The sequence below is a fragment of the Astyanax mexicanus genome, chromosome 1, assembly GCF_023375975.1.
Source record: "Astyanax mexicanus isolate ESR-SI-001 chromosome 1, AstMex3_surface, whole genome shotgun sequence".
In the NCBI taxonomy this organism is placed as follows: domain Eukaryota; kingdom Metazoa; phylum Chordata; class Actinopteri; order Characiformes; family Acestrorhamphidae; genus Astyanax; species Astyanax mexicanus.
The window spans coordinates 56,695,672-56,716,306 of NC_064408.1; the positions used below are offsets into that span (position 1 = coordinate 56,695,672).

The following is a 20,635-nucleotide window of genomic DNA, read 5'->3' on the forward strand; positions in this document are numbered from 1 at the left end:
CGCAAAAAAAACAGGCCAAAGAGTTCAAAAGCGGAGAGGGTGCGCAGTTGTAGCGCAGAAAAACAGGCCAAATAGTCTAAAAGCGGAGAGGGTGCGCAGCTGTAGCACAGAAAACGAGCCAAAGAGTCGAAAAGCAGAGAGGGTGCTCAGTTGTAGCGCAGAAAAACGAAAAAAGGTACAAAAGCAAAGAGAGTGCTCAGTTGTAGCGAAAAAAAAAAACAGGCCAAAGAGTCTAAAGTGGAGAGGGTGTGCAGTTGTAGCGCAGAAAAAAGGGCAAAGAGTCTAAAAGCGGAGAGAGTGCGCAGTTGTAGCGGAGAAAAATGGGCAAAAGAGTCTAAAAGCGGAGAGAGTGTGCAGTTGTAGCGCAAAAAAACGAGCCAAAGAGTCTAAAAGCGGAGAGGGTGCTCAGTTGTACCAGGAAAAAAACGGGCCAAAGAGTCTAAAAGCAGAGAGAGTGCGCAGTTGTAGCGCAAAAAAAGGCGCAAAGGGGTTTAAAAGCGGAGAGGGTGCGCAGTTGTAGCGCAGAAAAAAGAAAAAAAGTACAAAAGCGGAGAGTGGTCAGTTGTAGCGCAAAAAAAAAAACGGGCCAAAGAGTCTAAAAGCGGAGAGTGCGCAGTTGTAGCGCAGAAAACGAGCCAAAGAGTCTAAAAGTGGAGAGGGTGCTCAGTTGTAGCTCAGAAAAACTAAAAAAGGTACAAAAGCGGAGAGGGTGCACAGCTGTAGCGCAGAAAAACAGGCCAAATAGTCTAAAAGCGGAGAGGGTGCGCAGTTGTAGCGAAGAAAAAGAGCTAAAGAGTCTAAAAGCGGAGAGGGCGCAGTTGTAGCGCAAAAAAAACGGGCCAAAGAGTCTAAAAGCAGAGAGAGTGCGCAGTTGTAGCGCAAAAAAAGGCGCAAAGGGGTTTAAAAGCGGAGAGGGTGCGCAGTTGTAGCGCAGAAAAACGAAAAAAAGTACAAAAGCGGAGAGAGTGCTCAGTTGTAGCGCAAAAAAATAAGGCGCAAAGGGGTTTAAAAGCAGAGAGGGTGCGCAGTTGTAGCGCAGAAAAACTAAAAAAAGTACAAAAGCGGAGAGAGTGCTCAGTTGTAGCGCAAAAAAAAAAACGGGCCAAAGAGTCTAAAAGCGGAGAGAGTGCGCAGTTGTAGCGGAAAAAAAACGGGCCAAAGAGTCTAAAAGCGGAGAGGGTGCACAGCTGTAGCGCAGATAAACAGGCCAAATAGTCTAAAAGCGGAGAGGGCTCGCAGTTGTAGCGAAGAAAATGAGCCAAAGAGTCTAAAAGCGGAGAGGGTGCGCAGTTGTAGCGCAGAAAAACGGGCCAAAGAGTCTAAAAGCGGAGAGGGTGCGCAGCTGTAGCACAGAAAACGAGCCAAAGAGTCTAAAAGCAGAGAGGGTGCTCAGTTGTAGCGCAGAAAAACTAAAAAAGGTACAAAAGCGGAGAGAGTGCTCAGTTGTAGCGAAAAAAAAAAAAACGGGCCAAAGAGTCTAAAGTGGAGAGGGTGCGCAGTTGTAGCGCAGAAAAAAGGGCAAAGAGTCTAAAAGCGGAGAGAGTGCGCAGTTGTAGCGCAAAAAAAACGGGCCAAAGAGTCTAAAAGCAGAGAGGGTACGCAGCTGTAGCGCAGAAAACGAGCCAAAGAGTCTAAAAGTGGAGAGGGTGCTCAGTTGTAGCTCAGAAAAACGAAAAAAGGTACAAAAGCGGAGAGGGTGCACAGCTGTAGCGCAGAAAAACAGGCCAAATAGTCTAAAAGCGGAGAGGGTGCGCAGTTGTAGCGAAGAAAACGAGCTAAAGAGTCTAAAAGCGGAGAGGGCGCAGTTGTAGCGAAAAAAAAACGGGCCAAAGAGTCTAAAAGCAGAGAGAGTGCGCAGTTGTAGCGCAAAAAAAGGCGCAAAGGGGTTTAAAAGCGGAGAGGGTGCGCAGTTGTAGCGCAGAAAAACGAAAAAAAGTACAAAAGCGGAGAGAGTGCTCAGTTGTAGCGCAAAAAAATAAGGCGCAAAGGGGTTTAAAAGCAGAGAGGGTGCGCAGTTGTAGCGCAGAAAAACTAAAAAAAGTACAAAAGCGGAGAGAGTGCTCAGTTGTAGCGCAAAAAAAAAAAACGGGCCAAAGAGTCTAAAAGCGGAGAGAGTGCGCAGTTGTAGCGCAAAAAAAACGGGCCAAAGAGTCTAAAAGCGGAGAGGGTGCACAGCTGTAGCGCAGATAAACAGGCCAAATAGTCTAAAAGCGGAGAGGGCTCGCAGTTGTAGCGAAGAAAATGAGCCAAAGAGTCTAAAAGTGGAGAGGGTGCGCAGTTGTAGCGCAGAAAAACGGGCCAAAGAGTCTAAAAGCGGAGAGGGTGCGCAGCTGTAGCGCAGAAAAACAGGCCAAATAGTCTAAAAGCGGAGAGGGTGCGCAGCTGTAGCACAGAAAACGAGCCAAAGGGTCTAAAAGCAGAGAGGGTGCTCAGTTGTAGCGCAGAAAAACGAAAAAAGGTACAAAAGCGGAGAGAGTGCTCAGTTGTAGCGAAAAAAAAAAAAACGGGCCAAAGAGTCTAAAGTGGAGAGGGTGCGCAGTTGTAGCGCAGAAAAAAGGGCAAAGAGTCTAAAAGCGGAGAGAGTGCGCAGTTGTAGCGCAAAAAAAACGGGCCAAAGAGTCTAAAAGCAGAGAGGGTACGCAGCTGTAGCGCAGAAAACGAGCCAAAGAGTCTAAAAGTGGAGAGGGTGCTCAGTTGTAGCTCAGAAAATCGAAAAAAAGTACAAAAGCGGAGAGAGTGCTCAGTTGTAGCGCAAAAAAATAAGGCGCAAAGGGGTTTAAAAGCAGAGAGGGTGCGCAGTTGTAGCGCAGACAAACTAAAAAAAGTACAAAAGCGGAGAGAGTGCTCAGTTGTAGCGCAAAAAAAACGGGCCAAATAGTCTAAAAGCGGAGAGAGTGCGCAGTTGTAGCGCAAAAAAAACGGGCCAAAGAGTCTAAAAGCGGAGAGGGCGCACAGCTGTAGCGCAGATAAACATGCCAAATAGTCTAAAAGCGGAGAGGGTGCGCAGTTGTAGCAAAGAAAACGAGCCAAAGAGTCTAAAAGCGGAGAGGGTGCGCAGTTGTAGCGCAGAAAAACGGGCAAAAGAGTCTAAAAGCGGAGAGGGTGCGCAGCTGTAGCGCAGAAAATCAGGCCAAATAGTCTAAAAGCGGAGAGGGTGCACAGCTGTAGCGCAGAAAAACAGGCCAAATAGTCTAAAAGCGGAGAGGGTGCGCAGTTGTAGCGAAGAAAACGAGCCAAATAGTCTAAAAGCGGAGAGAGTGCTCAGTTGTAGCGCAAAAAAAACAGGCCAAAGAGTTCAAAAGCGGAGAGGGTGCGCAGTTGTAGCGCAGAAAAACAGGCCAAATAGTCTAAAAGCGGAGAGGGTGCGCAGCTGTAGCACAGAAAACGAGCCAAAGAGTCTAAAAGCAGAGAGGGTGCTCAGTTGTAGCGCAGAAAAACGAAAAAAGGTACAAAAGCGGAGAGAGTGCTCAGTTGTAGCGAAAAAAAAAAAACAGGCCAAAGAGTCTAAAGTGGAGAGGGTGTGCAGTTGTAGCTTAGAAAAAAGGGCAAAGAGTCTAAAAGCGGAGAGAGTGCGCAGTTGTAGCGGAGAAAAACGAAAAAAGGTACAAAAGCGGAGAGGGTGCACAGCTGTAGCGCAGAAAAACAGGCCAAATAGTCTAAAAGCGGAGAGGGTGCGCAGTTGTAGCGAAGAAAAAGAGCTAAAGAGTCTAAAAGCGGAGAGGGCGCAGTTGTAGCGCAAAAAAACGGGCCAAAGAGTCTAAAAGCAGAGAGAGTGCGCAGTTGTAGCGCAAAAAAAGGCGCAAAGGGGTTTAAAAGCGGAGAGGGCGCGCAGTTGTAGCGCAGAAAAACGAAAAAAAGTACAAAAGCGGAGAGAGTGGTCAGTTGTAGCGCAAAAAAATAAGGCGCAAAGGGGTTTAAAAGCAGAGAGGGTGCGCAGTTGTAGCGCAGAAAAACTAAAAAAGTACAAAAGCGGAGAGAGTGCGCAGTTGTAGCGCAAAAAAAACGGGCCAAAGAGTCTAAAAGCAGAGAGGGTACGCAGCTGTAGCGCAGAAAACGAGCCAAAGAGTCTAAAAGTGGAGAGGGTGCTCAGTTGTAGCTCAGAAAAACGAAAAAAGGTACAAAAGCGGAGAGGGTGCACAGCTGTAGCGCAGAAAAACAGGCCAAATAGTCTAAAAGCGGAGAGGGTGCGCAGTTGTAGCGAAGAAAACTAGCTAAAGAGTCTAAAAGCGGAGAGTGCGCAGTTGTAGCGCAAAAAAAAGGCGCAAAGGGGTTTAAAAGCGGAGAGGGTGCGCAGTTGTAGCGCAGAAAAACTAAAAAAAGTACAAAAGCGGAGAGAGTGCTCAGTTGTAGCGCAAAAAAATAAGGCGCAAAGGGGTTTAAAAGCAGAGAGGGTGCGCAGTTGTAGCGCAGAAAAACTAAAAAAAGTACAAAAGCGGAGAGAGTGCTCAGTTGTAGCGCAAAAAAAACGGGCCAAATAGTCTAAAAGCGGAGAGAGTGCGCAGTTGTAGCGCAAAAAAAACGGGCCAAAGAGTCTAAAAGCGGAGAGGGCGCACAGCTGTAGCGCAGATAAACATGCCAAATAGTCTAAAAGCGGAGAGGGTGCGCAGTTGTAGCGAAGAAAACGAGCCAAAGAGTCTAAAAGCGGAGAGGGTGCGCAGTTGTAGCGCAGAAAAACGGGCAAAAGAGTCTAAAAGCGGAGAGGGTGCGAAGTTGTAGCCCAAAAAAAGGGCCAAAGAGTCTAAAAGCGGAGAGGGTGCGCAGTTGTAGCGCAGAAAAACAGGCCAAATCGTCTAAAAGCGGAGAGGGTGCACAGTTGTAGCGAAGAAAACGAGCCAAAGAGTCTAAAAGCGGAGAGGGTTTGCAGTTGTAGCGCAAAAAAAACGGGCCAAAGAGTCTAAAAGCGGAGAGGGTGCGCAGTTGTAGTGCAGAAAAACGTGCAAAAGAGTCTAAAAGCGGAGAGGGTGCGCAGTTGTAGCGCAAAAAAAGGGCCAAAGAGTCTAAAAGCGGAGAGTGTGTGCAGTTGTAGCGCAAAATAAAATGGGCCAAAGAGTCTAAAGTGGAGAGGGTGCGCAGTTGTAGCGCAGAAAAACGGGCCAAAGAGTCTAAAAACGGAGAGAGTGCACAGCTGTAGCGCAAAAAAAAAACGGGCCAAAGAGTCTAAAAGCTGAGAGTGCGCAGTTGTAGCGCAAAAAAAAAGGGGCAAAGAGTCTAAAAGTTGCTGTAAGTTGCTGTAAGGAGTTTAATATTAAGAGACATCATGAAATGAAACATCAATTTGAAAAATCTTAGTTTACACAACACTGTCAAAGATAGATAAAGATAGTAAGTCAAGTAAAATGGTGTGTAAATTAAAATAATCAGGAAAATGTGTTATTTAAAATGATATATTTTATTATTTGTTTTATTACAGAGTCTGTGGCCTGTGACTTCAAATATATTTCTTCTTCTGGCCCCCAACAAAAAAAGTTTGCACACCCCTGCTCTAAAACATAGTGGTTACATCTGAAATATCTAGAAAGGTCTAGCACATAACAATTAGCATTAACAATTAGTCATCATTCAATGTGAAATGTTCTGCAAGCTATGAGAAAACATTTGAATAAAACTTACCTATGACAAAAGCCTCTTTGAAGGTTGTCCCAGTGACATTGTACCAGGGCGGTCTCCCTGCCGTGTATATTGTTCTTTTATTGGTCCTCAAAAGAGGAGGTTCTGTCTTGCTCTGACTTGTGGTCCGCTTCCGTGGGGACAGTGAAGGGGTCAGGGGGCAATTCTGCCTAATAAGCCCATCAAGGGAATCTTCACCACTGCCACTAAACAGCAAAAGGAAAAAACACCTTTACAAAGTGTTACCAGGGTTCATGCAGTGCTGGGCCCATGAGCAAAGCCCTTAGCCCTCACTGGTGGAGCACTGCTCTGGGCACATGTGCTTACTATATTTCACTGTTTATGTTCACCGCATAAGATGATAAAGGCATTCCTGGGAATAGTGCTGGGCATTATGACCAAAAATCTATATTACAATAATTACTAGATTCTGGCGGTTTTAGGGTATATCACAGTATTTTGTTATCATTATTATTATTTTTTATATAGGTTTGTGACTTGTGACTACTGTTAGGAGTACATATAATATCAAACATTAAGGCTTTAAATTAAGGCTTTGATCACTTCTGGGTTTACTTTGTCACACAATTACAAAATATATGAATAAATCAGACTTTATTAGCAGAAAAATAGCTAAAGAATGTGAACAATAGACCTTAGAAAAAGATATGCCAACAACTTTAACATGGCTTCCTTTTTAAATAGTTCCATAAACAACATAAATGGACCTAACATATTCAGTGTTTAAGCATTTAAAAGATATATTTTTCAAACGCTTGCTCTATTACTCAAGTCAGACACACTTTAATATCAATTTATAATGTTTTTCTGAAGACATTAGAGACATTACAGTATTAAAATCTGTCACAAAGCCCATTGTTCTCCAGTTAATAAATAAATACGTTCAGTTCAGTGGGCATTCAAATTATCCTTCGAGCTACTGTATTAATATATTTAAAAGGGCTACAGTTACTTCCTCATATCCATAGTTTTAGTGAGTTTAATCTCTTGTGCTGAATAAATGACCGTTTCTGTGCTGGCCTGGGGCAAGAGAGGAACATTTCTCCGAGCTGTGGATCGATTGCGCAATTCCAGTACATATTCCTGTCTATTCTACTGTTAACTCCACTATGTTTGCTTGTTATGCTAACTGGCTAGCATTATCTAGCGCTGTGTGTCTTCTTTGGTGGTGCTGATCTACACCGTGTGCTTCTACACAGCGCTCGGCAGTGCCTGAGCCATACGGGATCGTGAATCGGCCAATATTCCTCGGATTTAGACGATTCAGGAATTAAGGGCAGGTAGGCTGCACAGTGTGAGGATCACTGTTGAAGCTGCTTGCTCACAGAAAGTAGCAGTTCCTTATCCAACCTCTAGTTGGAACTCCGGAGTTGAAGAACAGCTTCAGAGACAGCTCCGAAAGGAACCGCATTTTCTTGACCTACTGTGTGCTTAAAGTCCTGCTACAAGCTCAGTCAGTCTGGAGTTTTCGCTGTTTCTGCAGTTCATATGTGTTGGACTGATGCGCCTCACGGTGGAAAGAAATAAAAGATTTTAACCCCACTAATCGGATAATACTGCTTTTTACAGTTTATCTTTCAGCCCAATCAGTGCGTAAGAGCTAACAGCAGCAGGAGTCAGAAAGCTAAATAAATAAAGCTCAGACTGTTTTTAGCAGAGATTTTCTTTCATTTTCACCTTGAGCTCCACAGTGCAGTTCTGTGTGAGCACACAAGCTCCTTTACTCATCCACACTGGTTTATACTGTGACGCATTGTGAAAGCTGCAGCTCCACTAGGCTAACATTAAAAGCACTTCAGCCAATCACCACACCGCGCACCTCAGAATGTTTATAACTATGCGGTGTAGTGGACGCGGCCTCCAGGCAAGACTACTGAAAGCTACTAAAGGCTATTGGATATTTGGGGCCAGAAATCAATACAGGCAGCTTAGATAAGCACCACAAGTGAGCATAATCACAACCTTACAGCAGGTAGAAAAAATGTTTTAATATTTATTAACATCATGCTGAACAGATGTCACCCATTCAAACAGCTCAGAATTGTAGCTGTAGGAGTGTTTGATTATTGTTGTTATTATTAAAATAATATATTAGTTATATACAGTACAGGCCAAAAGTTTGGACACACCTTCTCATTCAATGCGTTTTCTTAATTTTCATGACTAGATAGATCGATAGATAGATAGAAGGAAATTTAGGCATCCAGCAGCAACAGCACAATACACAATTTACATTGTAGATTCTCACTGAAGGCATCAAAACTGAATGAATGAACACGTGTGAAGTTTGCTGTGCCAATCACAACTCAAACCACATTATCAGGTTTGCAGATGATACTACAGTAGTGGGCCTCATCAGTAACGACAATGACTACAGAGAGGTAACCCAACTTATTGCCTGGTGCGACAGCAACAACCTGTCACTGAATGTCAAAGACAAAAGAAATGACTGTTGACTTCAGGAGAAAACACATAGTACACACACCGCTCACAATCTACAGCAAAACTGTGGAGTTTGTTAACCTCCCCGGTTAAGAAAGCACAGCAATGCCTTCATTTCCTACAAAGGATGAGAAGAGCAAACTGTCCCACTCATATCCTCATAACATTCTATAGAGGAACAATAGAGAGCATCCTGACAAGCAGCCTCACAGTCTGGTATAACAGCTGCACCATCGCAGACCAGAAATCACTCCAGAGAGTAGTTAGTAGTCAGCAGAACGCATCATCAGGACCTCATTTCTACCTGTACATGATCTTAACCCATCACGGTGCCACAACAGAGCCACCAGGATAGTCAAAGATCCCAACAAGCATGCAGTGCAGGACTTCCAGATTCAACAGAAGTTTCTTTCCGCAAGCCATTAAAATACTCAACACCTTGTGACATGCAGACTTATATCCATTTAATGCTGCTAATTTAATTTATTTGTGTGCAATGTACTCATTGGACTATAATTAAGCACTTTAACACTTTACAATGTTTAGTTTACAGTATTGTTTACATTGTGTGCAATATTTTTGTATGCAACGTTGTGCTGTTATTTTTATGTTATGTTACTGTATGTCTTCTGTTTTGCTATGTTTATATGTGCACATTGGAGCTTGGAGAAACGCAATCTCGTTCAGCTATGCAATTGTTGTAAAGTCTGAATGACAATAAAGTTCACTTTGACTTGACCTTGAAGTGGAGTCGCAAAAACCATAAAGCGCTACAGCGAAACTGGCACACACGAGGACCGACCCAGGAAAGGAAGACCAAGAGTCACCACTGCTTCTCAGGACGAGTTCATCCGAGTCACCAGCCTCAGAAATCGCAAGTTAACAGCAGCTCAGATCAGAGACCAGTTGAATGCCACGCAGAGTTCTACAAGCAGACCCATCTCTAGAACAACTGTTAGGAGGAGACTGCACAAATCAGGCCTTTATGATCAAATATCTGCTAGGAAAGCACTGCTAAGGAGAGGCAACAAGCAGAAGAGATTTGTTTGAGCCGAAAAACACAAGGAATTGACATTTGACCAGTGGTCTGATGAGTACCAATTTGAGATCTTAGGTTCCAACCGTTGTTACTTTGTGAGACGCAGAAAAGGTGAATGGATGGATTCCACATGCCTGGTTCTCACTGTGAGGCATGGTGGAGGAGGAGCTGTGATGGTGTGGAGGTGTTTTGCTGGTGAAACTGTTGGGGATTTATTCAAAATTGAAGGCACACTGAACCAGCATGGCTACTACAGCATCCTGCAGCGACATGCCAGCCCATCTGGTTTGGACGATCATTTATTTTTTCATCAGGACAATGACCCCAAACACACCTCCAGGCTGTGTAAGGGCTATTTGACCAAGAAGGAGAGTGATGGAGTGCTGCACCAGATGACCTGGCCTAAACCCAATCAAAATTGTTTGGGGTGAGCTCGACTGCAGAGTGAAGGTAAATGGGCAACAAGTGCTAAACACCTCTGGGAACTCCTACAAGACTGTTGGAAAACGCACTGAATGAGAAGTTGTGTCCAAACGTCTGGCCTGTACTGTATAACAGTAAATACAGGCTATTTTATTAAAAAATGTGATTCCGGAAATCAGGCAGTGAGGCGTCATCCAATGTCACATATGATTTGTTTTTGCAAACACTTAAACTGATTTTGCCACTGTTTTCTAGAATTTTGCCAGTTTTAGCCATGCTACTTAAAATGTTCAAACTACAGTACCATCAGAAATGCCTTGTAAACTCATGGCTGATCCAACCTTCATCTGAGCAAAGTCATAAAGTAATATTCCATGGAGAGCTTGAGAGAATCCATGTTCTCCAGGAGACCCTCATACAGAGCTTCTCGCGTGGTTATTTAATGTTTGTGAGGTTGAGGGAAAATATAGGAACCTTCATATATTCTCCAGGAATCTACACACATGCCCAGCTTTGATTGGAGCCTCATTTGAGTAAGGCTTTCATCATATGGTCAGAAAATCGACACAGATGTGGTGGCCTTTACGCAACACAACAAATCGTGGTACTTGAACCTGCCAGGATATTCTTAATCTGAGTTGGGGCAACAAGCAGTATTCTTTAGTCCTGTATGTTTTCTGTGCTACTGCTCACGCTGACTGTTACCCAATATAATGTGCATAATGTTAAAGCAAAGGAGTCTAATCTAACCCTTATGACATGACATTTTAATAACTGACACTAATATTCAGGCTGCATCAGCTCACCATTGTTCTATAGGTACCACAAGTCACTCATATAATCATAGGGGAAAGTGGGGTGATTTGTGCCAGGGGAAGTTGTGCAACCCCCTGTTTCTTCCACAGAAGAAATTGGTTATGTGACCACACATTTTTGAAAAGTCAGCCATGTTACTCATCCTGCAAAGAATAGATCATCACTGCATCATTGCATAAGAAGTAAGCACATTTAGGTTCAAAAAACAATATTTTTTTCCTTTCAAATTAAAATTTCTATGATCCAGGAGTTTTGATTGTTGTGTCCGAACAGTTATAGACAAGTTTGAAAACATTTCACACGTTTTAGTGCTTTGGTAAGTTATACTATGAGTCTATACAGGTAGCATGATGTTAGCCCAAAACTACTGGGTGATGCATTTTTTCCAAAATAGTGAGGTTGGGGCATAGACTGTATATAGCTGGACAGAGCATCGTCTCTCAAAAGTGAAGCCACCACAGGTCGGGCGCCCCCTGCTGTTCGGCTGCAGAAATCTGTGTAACTCCACCCATCCCCATAGGTTTCAATGGCAAAACAGACAACTTTTAATCACGTTTTTTTCTAATATGCTGTAATTCTACCTCCATTATTTAAACGCAGCAGCTAGTATAACCTCTGCTTATATTGTCAAATTTTTATATTCTCACAGAGTTCGTTTTTTAAAACGTTATTCAGCTCTATTCAAAAAAGGTGTGGTTATGGTAAAAGGGCTGGTTATGGGCGGGACCAATAACAGACCGTCAGCTCCGCTCCGCCCCGCTCTGCAGCCTGTGACCGCGAGGCAGCCCTCAGGGGCGGAGTTATTTAAATGAGTAGGAGCTCTCCACAGTCTTTCTCCCTCCTCTGGTCTCTACTGCGCAGACTCTGGTCTCAGAATCGCCAAAATGGCGGTAGATTTTGGCTTAATTTTCATTGAATGAATGGGAACGGCGACACGGCGTCCATCTTTATATACAGTCTATGGGTTGGGGTAATTTGTGCAAAAGGGCCTGGGGTAAGTTGAGCCAGTTGCACAACTCACTCCCACATATGAACATATTATTTTTTTGTAATTGTAGATTGTATTTTTTACATTTTATTACTAAAACTACAGGGGTTTGACAATGAAATTGAAACACCTGGTTTTAGACCACAACAATTTATTGTCCCAACGGACAGTTCTGAAGGAAACAGGAGCCCGAACATCCCTTTCAGACAGCTTCCTCTTGCGTCCACAGTTAATCCTGTTGCATGTGGTTGGTCCTTCTTGGTGGTATGCTGACATTACCCTGGATACCGTGGCTCTTGATACATCACAAAGACCAACAATTTGTCCTCTTTTGAACTCTGTTGTGTTATGTTGTGTGCATTGCAATATTTTGAGCAAAACTGTGCTCTTACCCTGCTAATTGAACCTTCACACTCTGCTCTTACTGGTGCAATGTGCAATTAATGAAGATTGGCCACCAGCCTGATCCAATTTAGCCATAAAACCTCCCACAATAAAATGACAGGTGTTTTAGTATTATTGTCCAACCCCTGTATGTCACATTCTTAATTTTAGACCAAAAGGTTTGACTATGCACAAAGAAATGACATCAATATCCCTGCCAGCTGGATCAGAGAGGAAAAAGAAGGTTGGGTTAAATGTGCATTAATTAAGAAAGAGTAATTAATAGGGAGCATTAATAATTATAATAATTATTAATATAGGTATTGTAAAATAGTGACGGTATATTAACCACGTGACGTGCCAAATCTGTACTTTGAAAACGGGGCATTTAAGACATTCTGCGCATCCACAATGAAAGAGCAGTGGGAGGGGTAAGAAGTGGGAGCTCACTGATTGGTTATGGGGTGGGGATTCTCACTGAGGAGATCATACAGCAAAAACTCAATAAACTCTACAGGTTTCACTAATTTTCACCAAAATCCTGCCGCGTGGGGTGTTCTGATGTATGAGTTACTCTAAGGTTCTCACAGCTACTTCTCAAATGGACTTATAGTTGAGTGCAGTTAGTCCTCATCTCCTATGTCTCTACAAAACACGTGCTTTTATCTCCCTTGCGCGCATATTCTAATCCCATACAATTCTGCAGTTTCCTCAGGGTTTTCTGTCGTTATTTCGCCGCTAGCTCGAGCGATGTAAAATGAAATAAAAAATTAAACATGAAAATTAGGGTATTCAATCTGTAATTTCAGTTCGTTTTAGTTTTTTTCTTTTAATTACCGTTTTTATTAGTTTCAGTTAAGGAGAACTTTCACTTTCAGCTTTCGTTATTTCGCTCGTTTTCGTTAACAATAATACTTTGTTACTTAGCTATATGGGGATTATAATTCCATAGCTTTATATATAATAAAAATACTATTAAAAATTAAATGACTACATCACAGACTATTTCCTGGAGCCTGGACTTGACCGAGATTTCCCATTACTTTCCTCAGGCCGGGTCCGGGCAGAGAAATGAGAGTCAAAGTATCCTGCTATTTAAAAGAATTGAAAATTAATAACAATAATAATATAGTTCTGCATACTAGAGTTTAGATTGTCTGCCTGAACCCAAGCCTGAACGCGAGCCTGACTGACCCGATGCCCGAATTTATACCGGCGAGAATTCTCATCGCTTTTCTGGCACACTGTCGGGTTCGGCTAAAGAAAATTGTCTGTGATGACACTGTTATAAATCGTGTGCGTTTTCCTACCGGACAAACCCTTCAAACATGCGAATGAGCTCTCTGCACCCGATTAAAAAAATCACACAGTGTCTGTCTGGCTTAAAATAGTTAGATACAGCTATTAAATTAGTAAATCAATATTCATTAAAAAGACCAGGGAGTAGCTCTGTATGCTAAATAAGATAGAAGGCAGCAACAAGCTAGAAGCTAATAAGCTAATAATAATATTTAATAAAAACAGAAAATAAATATCAAAACGAAATAGTGAACACTCAGGTAAAAAAAAAAACGAAAATATCCCAAAGTAAATTAACTGCGGCTGGGCTACAAAACCAAACAAAGAAAGGGAATAAAAACAACAAATAAGCAAAGCATAACAGACAGAACATAAAGCTTTACCAGCGCTGAGACGCAACACATATAGAACAGAAAGAGCAGTGGCAGCGTGACGGTTCTAGTGAAATAATTATAATGTAATTTTAAATGTAAAATGTTATTTAATACCATATACCGCCATATAATCTGACGACGGTATGAGAAACCTCAATACCGCCCAACCCTACTTCATGCTTCCCTCTGCTGACAACTTTTATGGAGATTCAGATTTTATTTTCCAGCAGGTCTTGGCACACTGCCCACACTGTCAAAAGTACCAACTGGTCTTAGATAGTATTCTATCTTTCTGATACATTGATTTTTGAGTTTTCATTGGCTGTAAGCCATAACCATCATCAATAAAAGAAACAAATGTTCAAAATAGATTATTCTGTGTGTAATACATATATATATAATATAGGAGTGTAACGGTACAGAAAATTAATCCTAAACCTATTATGAGAGTGGCAGGGCACCACGCGTGTGACCGTGGCAGGGAGCCACGGGATGCTTTTTTTATCTGAATTACTGAATTACTATGATGCTGTGTGACCGCGACAGTTGCTCATCACACAGAGACCTCCTGTAAAGTGATCAAGGGATATGCTGCTTACACAGGTCACCATCTACAACCTAACTGCCCTCAGGTTGTCAGTGGGGATTAAATAGAAATATATATATATATATATATATATATACACTTTATACAGAATGAAGGGCTGTAAAATTTTCTGCACTGAGTTTGAACTAGATATAACATAAGATATGGACCAACATAGACCAACACCAGCAGATAATATGACTCTTCAAACCATTGCTGACTGCGGAAACTTTACACTAGAACATAGGCAGCTTATACTGTGACAAAATTTTCTGCATACTCTGTGTGTAATACATATACATGAGTTTCACATTTTGAACTAAATTACTGAAATAAAGTAACTTTTCAATGATATTCAAATCTTTTAAGATGCACCTGTACAGGTGTTCTATTTCATGCCTTCTGATTGCCAGAGGGTGGTCAGGAAGTTGATCAGCTTGCTAACTTCTAAAAGGATGTCAACAGAAATGTCCACCACAAAAGTGCAGGCAAGAGGCACCTCTCGAAGAGCAGGTCATGAGGCCTCATATAAAAAAGTAAGATCTGAATGCCATATTTGTAATATTGCATTAAAAACCGCTGATGAACAGCACTGCGTGTACTGTGGATGCTGATGCATAGGCAGGGCTTCCAAACAAGTCACCAAACCACAAAGATCATTTACTCATTCGCTTCTTCAGGAGTCTGGACTCCTGAAGCAGAAGAAGCCCTCAGGGACTGCTATGACACCACTGACTGGAGCGTGCTGCTGCACCCACATGGAGAGAACATTGAGGGGGTGACTCACTGTGTTACAGACTACTTGAATTTCTGTATGGATGTTGCTGTTCCCACAAAGACTGTACGCTGCTTTCCAAACAACAAACCCTGCATTACCAGCACTGTCAAGGACCTCCTCAACCAAAAGAAGAGGGCGTTCAAAGATGGAAACTTGGTAGAGCTGAAGCGCAAACAGGGGGAACTCAAGGTACGTCTTAAAGAGGCCAAGGAGTCTTACAGGAAAAAGGTGGAAAGAAAGCTGCAAGATAACAACATGAAGGAAGCCTGGGGTGCGATGAAAACCATCACTGGGTGCAAGAACAACAACAGCAACCCAGTAGATGGGAGTGTGGACAGAGCAAACCAGTTTAACAATTTTACAACAGGTTTGACTGTCCTGCTCCTGCTGCCCCCTCCTCCTACCCTCCCCCTACCCATCTCCACCATCATCACCATCTCCATCACCTTCAACTCCAACTCCAACTTACCCTCACCTCCATCTTCATCATGACCACCACCCTCACCTCCATCATCATCTTCATCACCATCAGCACCATCATCCTCACCTCCTCCATCTTCATCATCACCACTACCATCACCCTCACCTACACCATCTTCATCATCACCACTACCATCACACTCACCTCCACCATTTTCATCATCACCACCACCACCCTCACCTCCATCATCATCTTCATCACCATCATCCTTACCTCCTCCATCCTCATCATCACCACTACCATCACCCTCACCTCCACCATCTTCATCATTACCAGCCTCAGAATGCTCAAGGCATGTGCTGTCCAACTGAGCGAGCCCCTCCAACATGTGTTTAACCTGAGTCTGTGTCTAGTAGGGTTGCAGCGGTAACCGGTTTCACGGTATACCATGGTATTAAAATGCACGGTTATCATAACGTGTGCGTTTGCTTATTACCGGTAAAACGCAAGCCAGCGGAGAAACTCACCCGTGCATGCGCAACTCTGCTCCGCTTCAGCTACTCAGCACACAGCAGTGAGAACGGCAAAAAGTGCATCAGACTAACGGTGAATTTACACTGCTCCGTCGCGACAACGCACAGCGACGGATCCCATTCATTTTCAATGGGAAGCGCCGCCTCCGTCAGACGCAGTCGCGCGGTGCATCATGGGTCCGATGCGTCGAGAGCGGGGGATGCGATGCGATGAAAAGTTGAGCCGAGCTGAACTTTATGCAAAGGAATCCGTCCAACACGATGCGTCTATCCAATCAGAGACCAGGTGTTGGCCTGATACGTGTCTGGAGCAGGGTCTGAAAACATTTAGTTCCGCTTTCAAGCGTCCAGAGAAGCCTGGAAGAGAAGTGTCAGGCTTCCCTGTTCTTTATAAAATCCCTGCTGATTTACAGAGAAAGGCTGCAGAGATTGTTGGAGTCTCTGGTGGGCTTTTAAAATATTAATATGTAATTTAATTAGAAAAGTTTGCTTTGGCAGCTTATATACTGCTCACTAGACAGTGTAATGAAGCTCATTCAAACATTTATATCTATAAAGACACATTTATAGTTATTAATTATTGGAAATAATAATAGATTATATAAAAGCATTTCCCATTTATTAAAACGATTTAATTGGACGACGCAGGGAACGCCTTTGTCACGCCCACATGCGACCAGTTGGAGGGGGTAGTGCGACCATGTGCGTTGTCGCGACGGAGCAGTGTAAATTCACCGTAAAGGTCCTGGCCGGACTGGATGTGAAAGACGCCATTCATTTACATGCGTTCATTTTCAAATTCTGACGTGCCTGTTTTTCATATGTTAAAACCAGACTTGGTGTGAAAGCTTTAAAATAGAAATCTCTATTGTGAGGATCATGTCAGAAATAAATCCCCTTTTTCTGCAGTATCTGGTTATATACCAACTTGGCAATAAAACGAACGTTTACAACAGTTGTTGACCAGACACTGACCCAGGCTCAGTTTATCAGATATTAAATAATTTAAACTTAAATAATTGTACTGAATATTTTAAAAACAGGATCTTTACTTCTTAGAGGACATGTAATGTGTGTAACGTGTGTGTATGTGTGTATATATATATATATATATATATATATATATAATATATATTTTATATACAGTGAGTCCAAGAAGTATTTGATCCCTTGCTGATTTTCTTTGTTTGCCCACTAATAAAGACACTATCCTTCTGCACTTTTAATGGTAGATATATTCTAACATGGAGAGACAGAATATCAAGACAAAAATCCAGAATATAATTTTAAAGAATATATTTTAATTAATTTGTATTTCAATGAGGAAAATAAGTATTTGATCCCTCTTGCCAAACACACTCAATACTTAGTGGCAAAGCCTTTGTTTGCAAGCACAGCGGTGAGACGTTTGTTGTAGTTAACCACAAGTTTAGCACACACACCAGGGGGAATTTTGGCCCACTCTTCTTTGCAGATCCTCTCTAAATCATGAAGGTTGGTGGGCTGTCGCTTGGCAACTCTGACCTTCAGCTCCCTCCATAGATTTTCGATCGGATTGAGGTCTGGCGACTGGCTGGGCCACTCCATGACCTTAATGTGATTTTTCTTGAGCCAATCCTTTGTTGCCTTTGCTGTATGTTTAGGGTCGTTATCATGTTGGAAGACCCAACCACAGCCCATTTTCAGATCCCTGGCAGAGGGGAGGAGGTTGTCCCTCAGGATTGTGCGGTACATGGCTCCATCCATCTTCCCAGTGATGCGGTGAAGTAGCCCTGTACCCTTGGCAGAGAAACACCCCCAAAACATTATGCTTCCACCTCCATGCTTGACGGTGGGCACAGTGTTCTTGGGGTCATAGGCAGCATTTTTCTTCCTCCACACATGGCGGGTGGAGTTGAGGCCAAAAAGTTCAATTTTGGTCTCGTCTGACCACAAAACCTTCTCCCAATAACTTGGTTCATCTTTCAAATGATCATTGGCATACTTGAGGCGCTCCTCCACATGTGCTCTCTTCAGCAGGGGTACCTTTCGGGCACTGCAGGATGTGAATCCATTGTTGCGCAATGTGTTGCCAATTGTTTCCTTGCAAACTGTGGTCCCAGCTGCCTTCAGGTCATTTGCTAACTCCTGCCGAGTGGTTGCAGGATGATTTCTGACCGTTCTCAGCATCATTGCCACCCCACGAGGCGAAATCTTCTTTGGAGCACCGGGCCGAGGTCTGTTGATTGTCATGTTATACTCTTTAAACTTTCTGATAATTGCACCAATAGTTGTTACTTTCACATCCAACACCTTACTAATCTTTTTGTAGCCCATTCCAGCTTTGTGAAGGTCAACAATTCTGACTCTGAGGTCCTGTGACAGCTCTTTGGTTTTACCCATGTTGGAGACTTGAAATCTGTGTGATCTGTCTGATTCTGTGGACAGGTGTTTTTCACACAGGTGATTAGTGAGAACAGGTGGCTTCAGGTCAGGTAACAAGTTGATTGGGAGTGTCTAACTGGTCTGTAAAAGCCAGAACTGCTAATGAATACTAAGGGATCAAATACTTATTTCACTCCATGAAATACAAATCAATTAATATATATTCCTTAGATTTATTTTCTGGATTTTCTTTTTCATATTCTGTCTCTCCATGTAAGAATACATCTACCATTAAAAGTATAGAATGATCATGTCTTTATTAGTGGGCCAACGAAGAAAATCAGCAAGGGATCAAATACTTCTTGGACTCACTGTATATAATATATATATTTTTTATATATACACTCTTAATGGCCTTAAGAGTAGTGGAAAAAACTAATTTCCTTCACTTGATGGTGTACAGCTTATTTTTTTAAGGAGACATTAAAATTATAATTGTTCCAGGTTTCTACAATTAATAGTTAATTGAACAAAAAAACTTTGTTGTAATTTCTTTAAGGGTCAGTTTAATAATATATGTAACAAACTGTGATACCGTGATAATGAGGTTATCATACCGTGAAAATCTCATACCGTTGCAACCCTAGTGTCTAGGTAGGGTTCCTGCCATGTGGAAGACAACCTGCCTCATTCCTGTTCCCAAGAAGGCACACCCGAAGGAGCTGAATGACTACAGGCCGGTCGCTTTGACATCTCACGTGATGAAGACCATGGAGCGACTGCTGCTTGACCACCTCAGACCTCAGGTCTACCATGCTGAGGACCCACTGCAGTTTGCGAGCCGGGAAAAGGTGGGAGTGGAAGATGCCATCCTCTATCTTCTGCACAGAGCTCACTCTCATCTGGACAAGGTGGGTTGTGCTGTGAGGGTCATGTTCTTTGACTTCTCCAGTGCCTTCAACGCCATCCAGCCCCTACTGCTGAGAGACAAGCTGATGGAGATGGAGGTGGACATGCACCTGGTCACCTGGATCACCTTACTAGGAGACCACAACATGTCAGGATCAGAGACTGCTTGTCTGATACAGTGATCAGCAACACAGGAGCACCACAGGGGACTGTTCTCTCTCCAGTACACATCAGACTTCAAATACCACTCGGAGTCATGCCACATGCAGAAGTTCTCTGACGACACTGCAATCGTGGGGTGTGTGCGTAATGGTGATGAGAAGGAGTACAGAACAAATACAAATTGTTATACACATTTTTTGGTATTTGTATTTTTATAAGTTCGGTTTTATCTTATCCTTCCTAGTTACTTTTGTGTACTGTGTATACTCACTGCTGGATGTACATTTTCCCTTAGGGATCAATTAAGTATCTTTCTACTTGACCTGTTTAGATGATGCAGAAAATAATTTTTTGGTTAACATATTAGAATATTTTTTGATAATAAAGACTTTTTGTTTTAGCTTTGCACCTTAAATATTTAACTTGAAAGAAAACATCACAGCTTGTGCTCTTTCCTTTTTGTTGCTTGTTACAGACATTAATTGACTGAAAGCACCTTTAGTTTTGCTCTTTTTTTCAAAGTTTTAATTTGCAATCCTTCAACAGTTGTTGCTGCTGCAGTTGCCCCAACACTTCACCTGTTTATATCATGCAGTCAGTCATACTGTTTTATTTAGCATACTAGAAATGTTTTGACTAGAAAGTTTTTATTTCAGTTTTGTGTTTTAAATATATAATATGAAAGAAAACTATTGTGTTTGTATATTACTTTGGAATGCATTTATATTAAATGCATGTGTGTACTCTTCTGAGAGAGGTAGCTCTATTTCAGCCTCATTATGTAACATTATGTAAACTAAATAGCCCTTGTATCTGCATTTGTATCGTTATCAGTATTGGCAGTTATATATCGGTATCGGATTTGAACTGAAAAACAGTAGATCAGCCCATCACTAGTGGGAATCCCAGTGTCCCAACTGTACTGGTCCTTCTAAAAAAATTAGCATATTGTGATAAAGTTCATTATTTTCCATAATGAAAAGACCAAAATTAAACTTTCATATATTTTAGATTCATTGCACACCAACTGAAATATTTCAGGTCTTTTATTGTTTTAATACTGATGATTTTGACATACAGCTCATGAAAACCCAAAATTCATATCTCACAAAATTAGCATATCATGAAAAGGTACTCTAAACGAGCTTTTTAACCTAATCATCTGAATCAACGAATTACCTCTAAACACCTGCAAAAGATTCCTGAGGCTTTAAAAAACTCCCAGCCTGGTTCATTACTCAAAACCGCAATCATGGGTAAGACTGCCGACTGCTGTCAGGCTCAGAATCATTGACACCCTTAAGCAAGAAGGTAAGGCACTTCTGAACAAAGAAATTTCTGAACAAATAGGCTGTTCCCAGAGTGCTGTATCAAGGCACCTCAGTGGGAAGTCTGTGGGAAGGAAAAAGTGTGGCAGAAAGCGCTGCACAACGAGAAGAGGTGACCGGACCCTGAGGAAGATTGTGGAGAAGGGCCGATTCCAGACCTT

The 20,635-nt window shown here is 42.4% G+C and overlaps 1 protein-coding gene across 2 annotated transcripts in view; it reads right to left on the minus strand.

Moving 5' to 3' along the window:
* si:ch211-243j20.2 (uridine-cytidine kinase-like 1) overlaps positions 1-20,635 on the minus strand; it is a 153,765-nt gene that overhangs the window by 130,852 nt on the left and 2,278 nt on the right. For both annotated transcript variants that reach the window (XM_049480407.1, XM_049480410.1), the window contains exon 2: positions 5,611-5,813. In XM_049480407.1, coding sequence (XP_049336364.1) covers positions 5,611-5,813 — 203 coding nt within the window. The remainder of the gene's footprint in view (positions 1-5,610; positions 5,814-20,635) is intronic.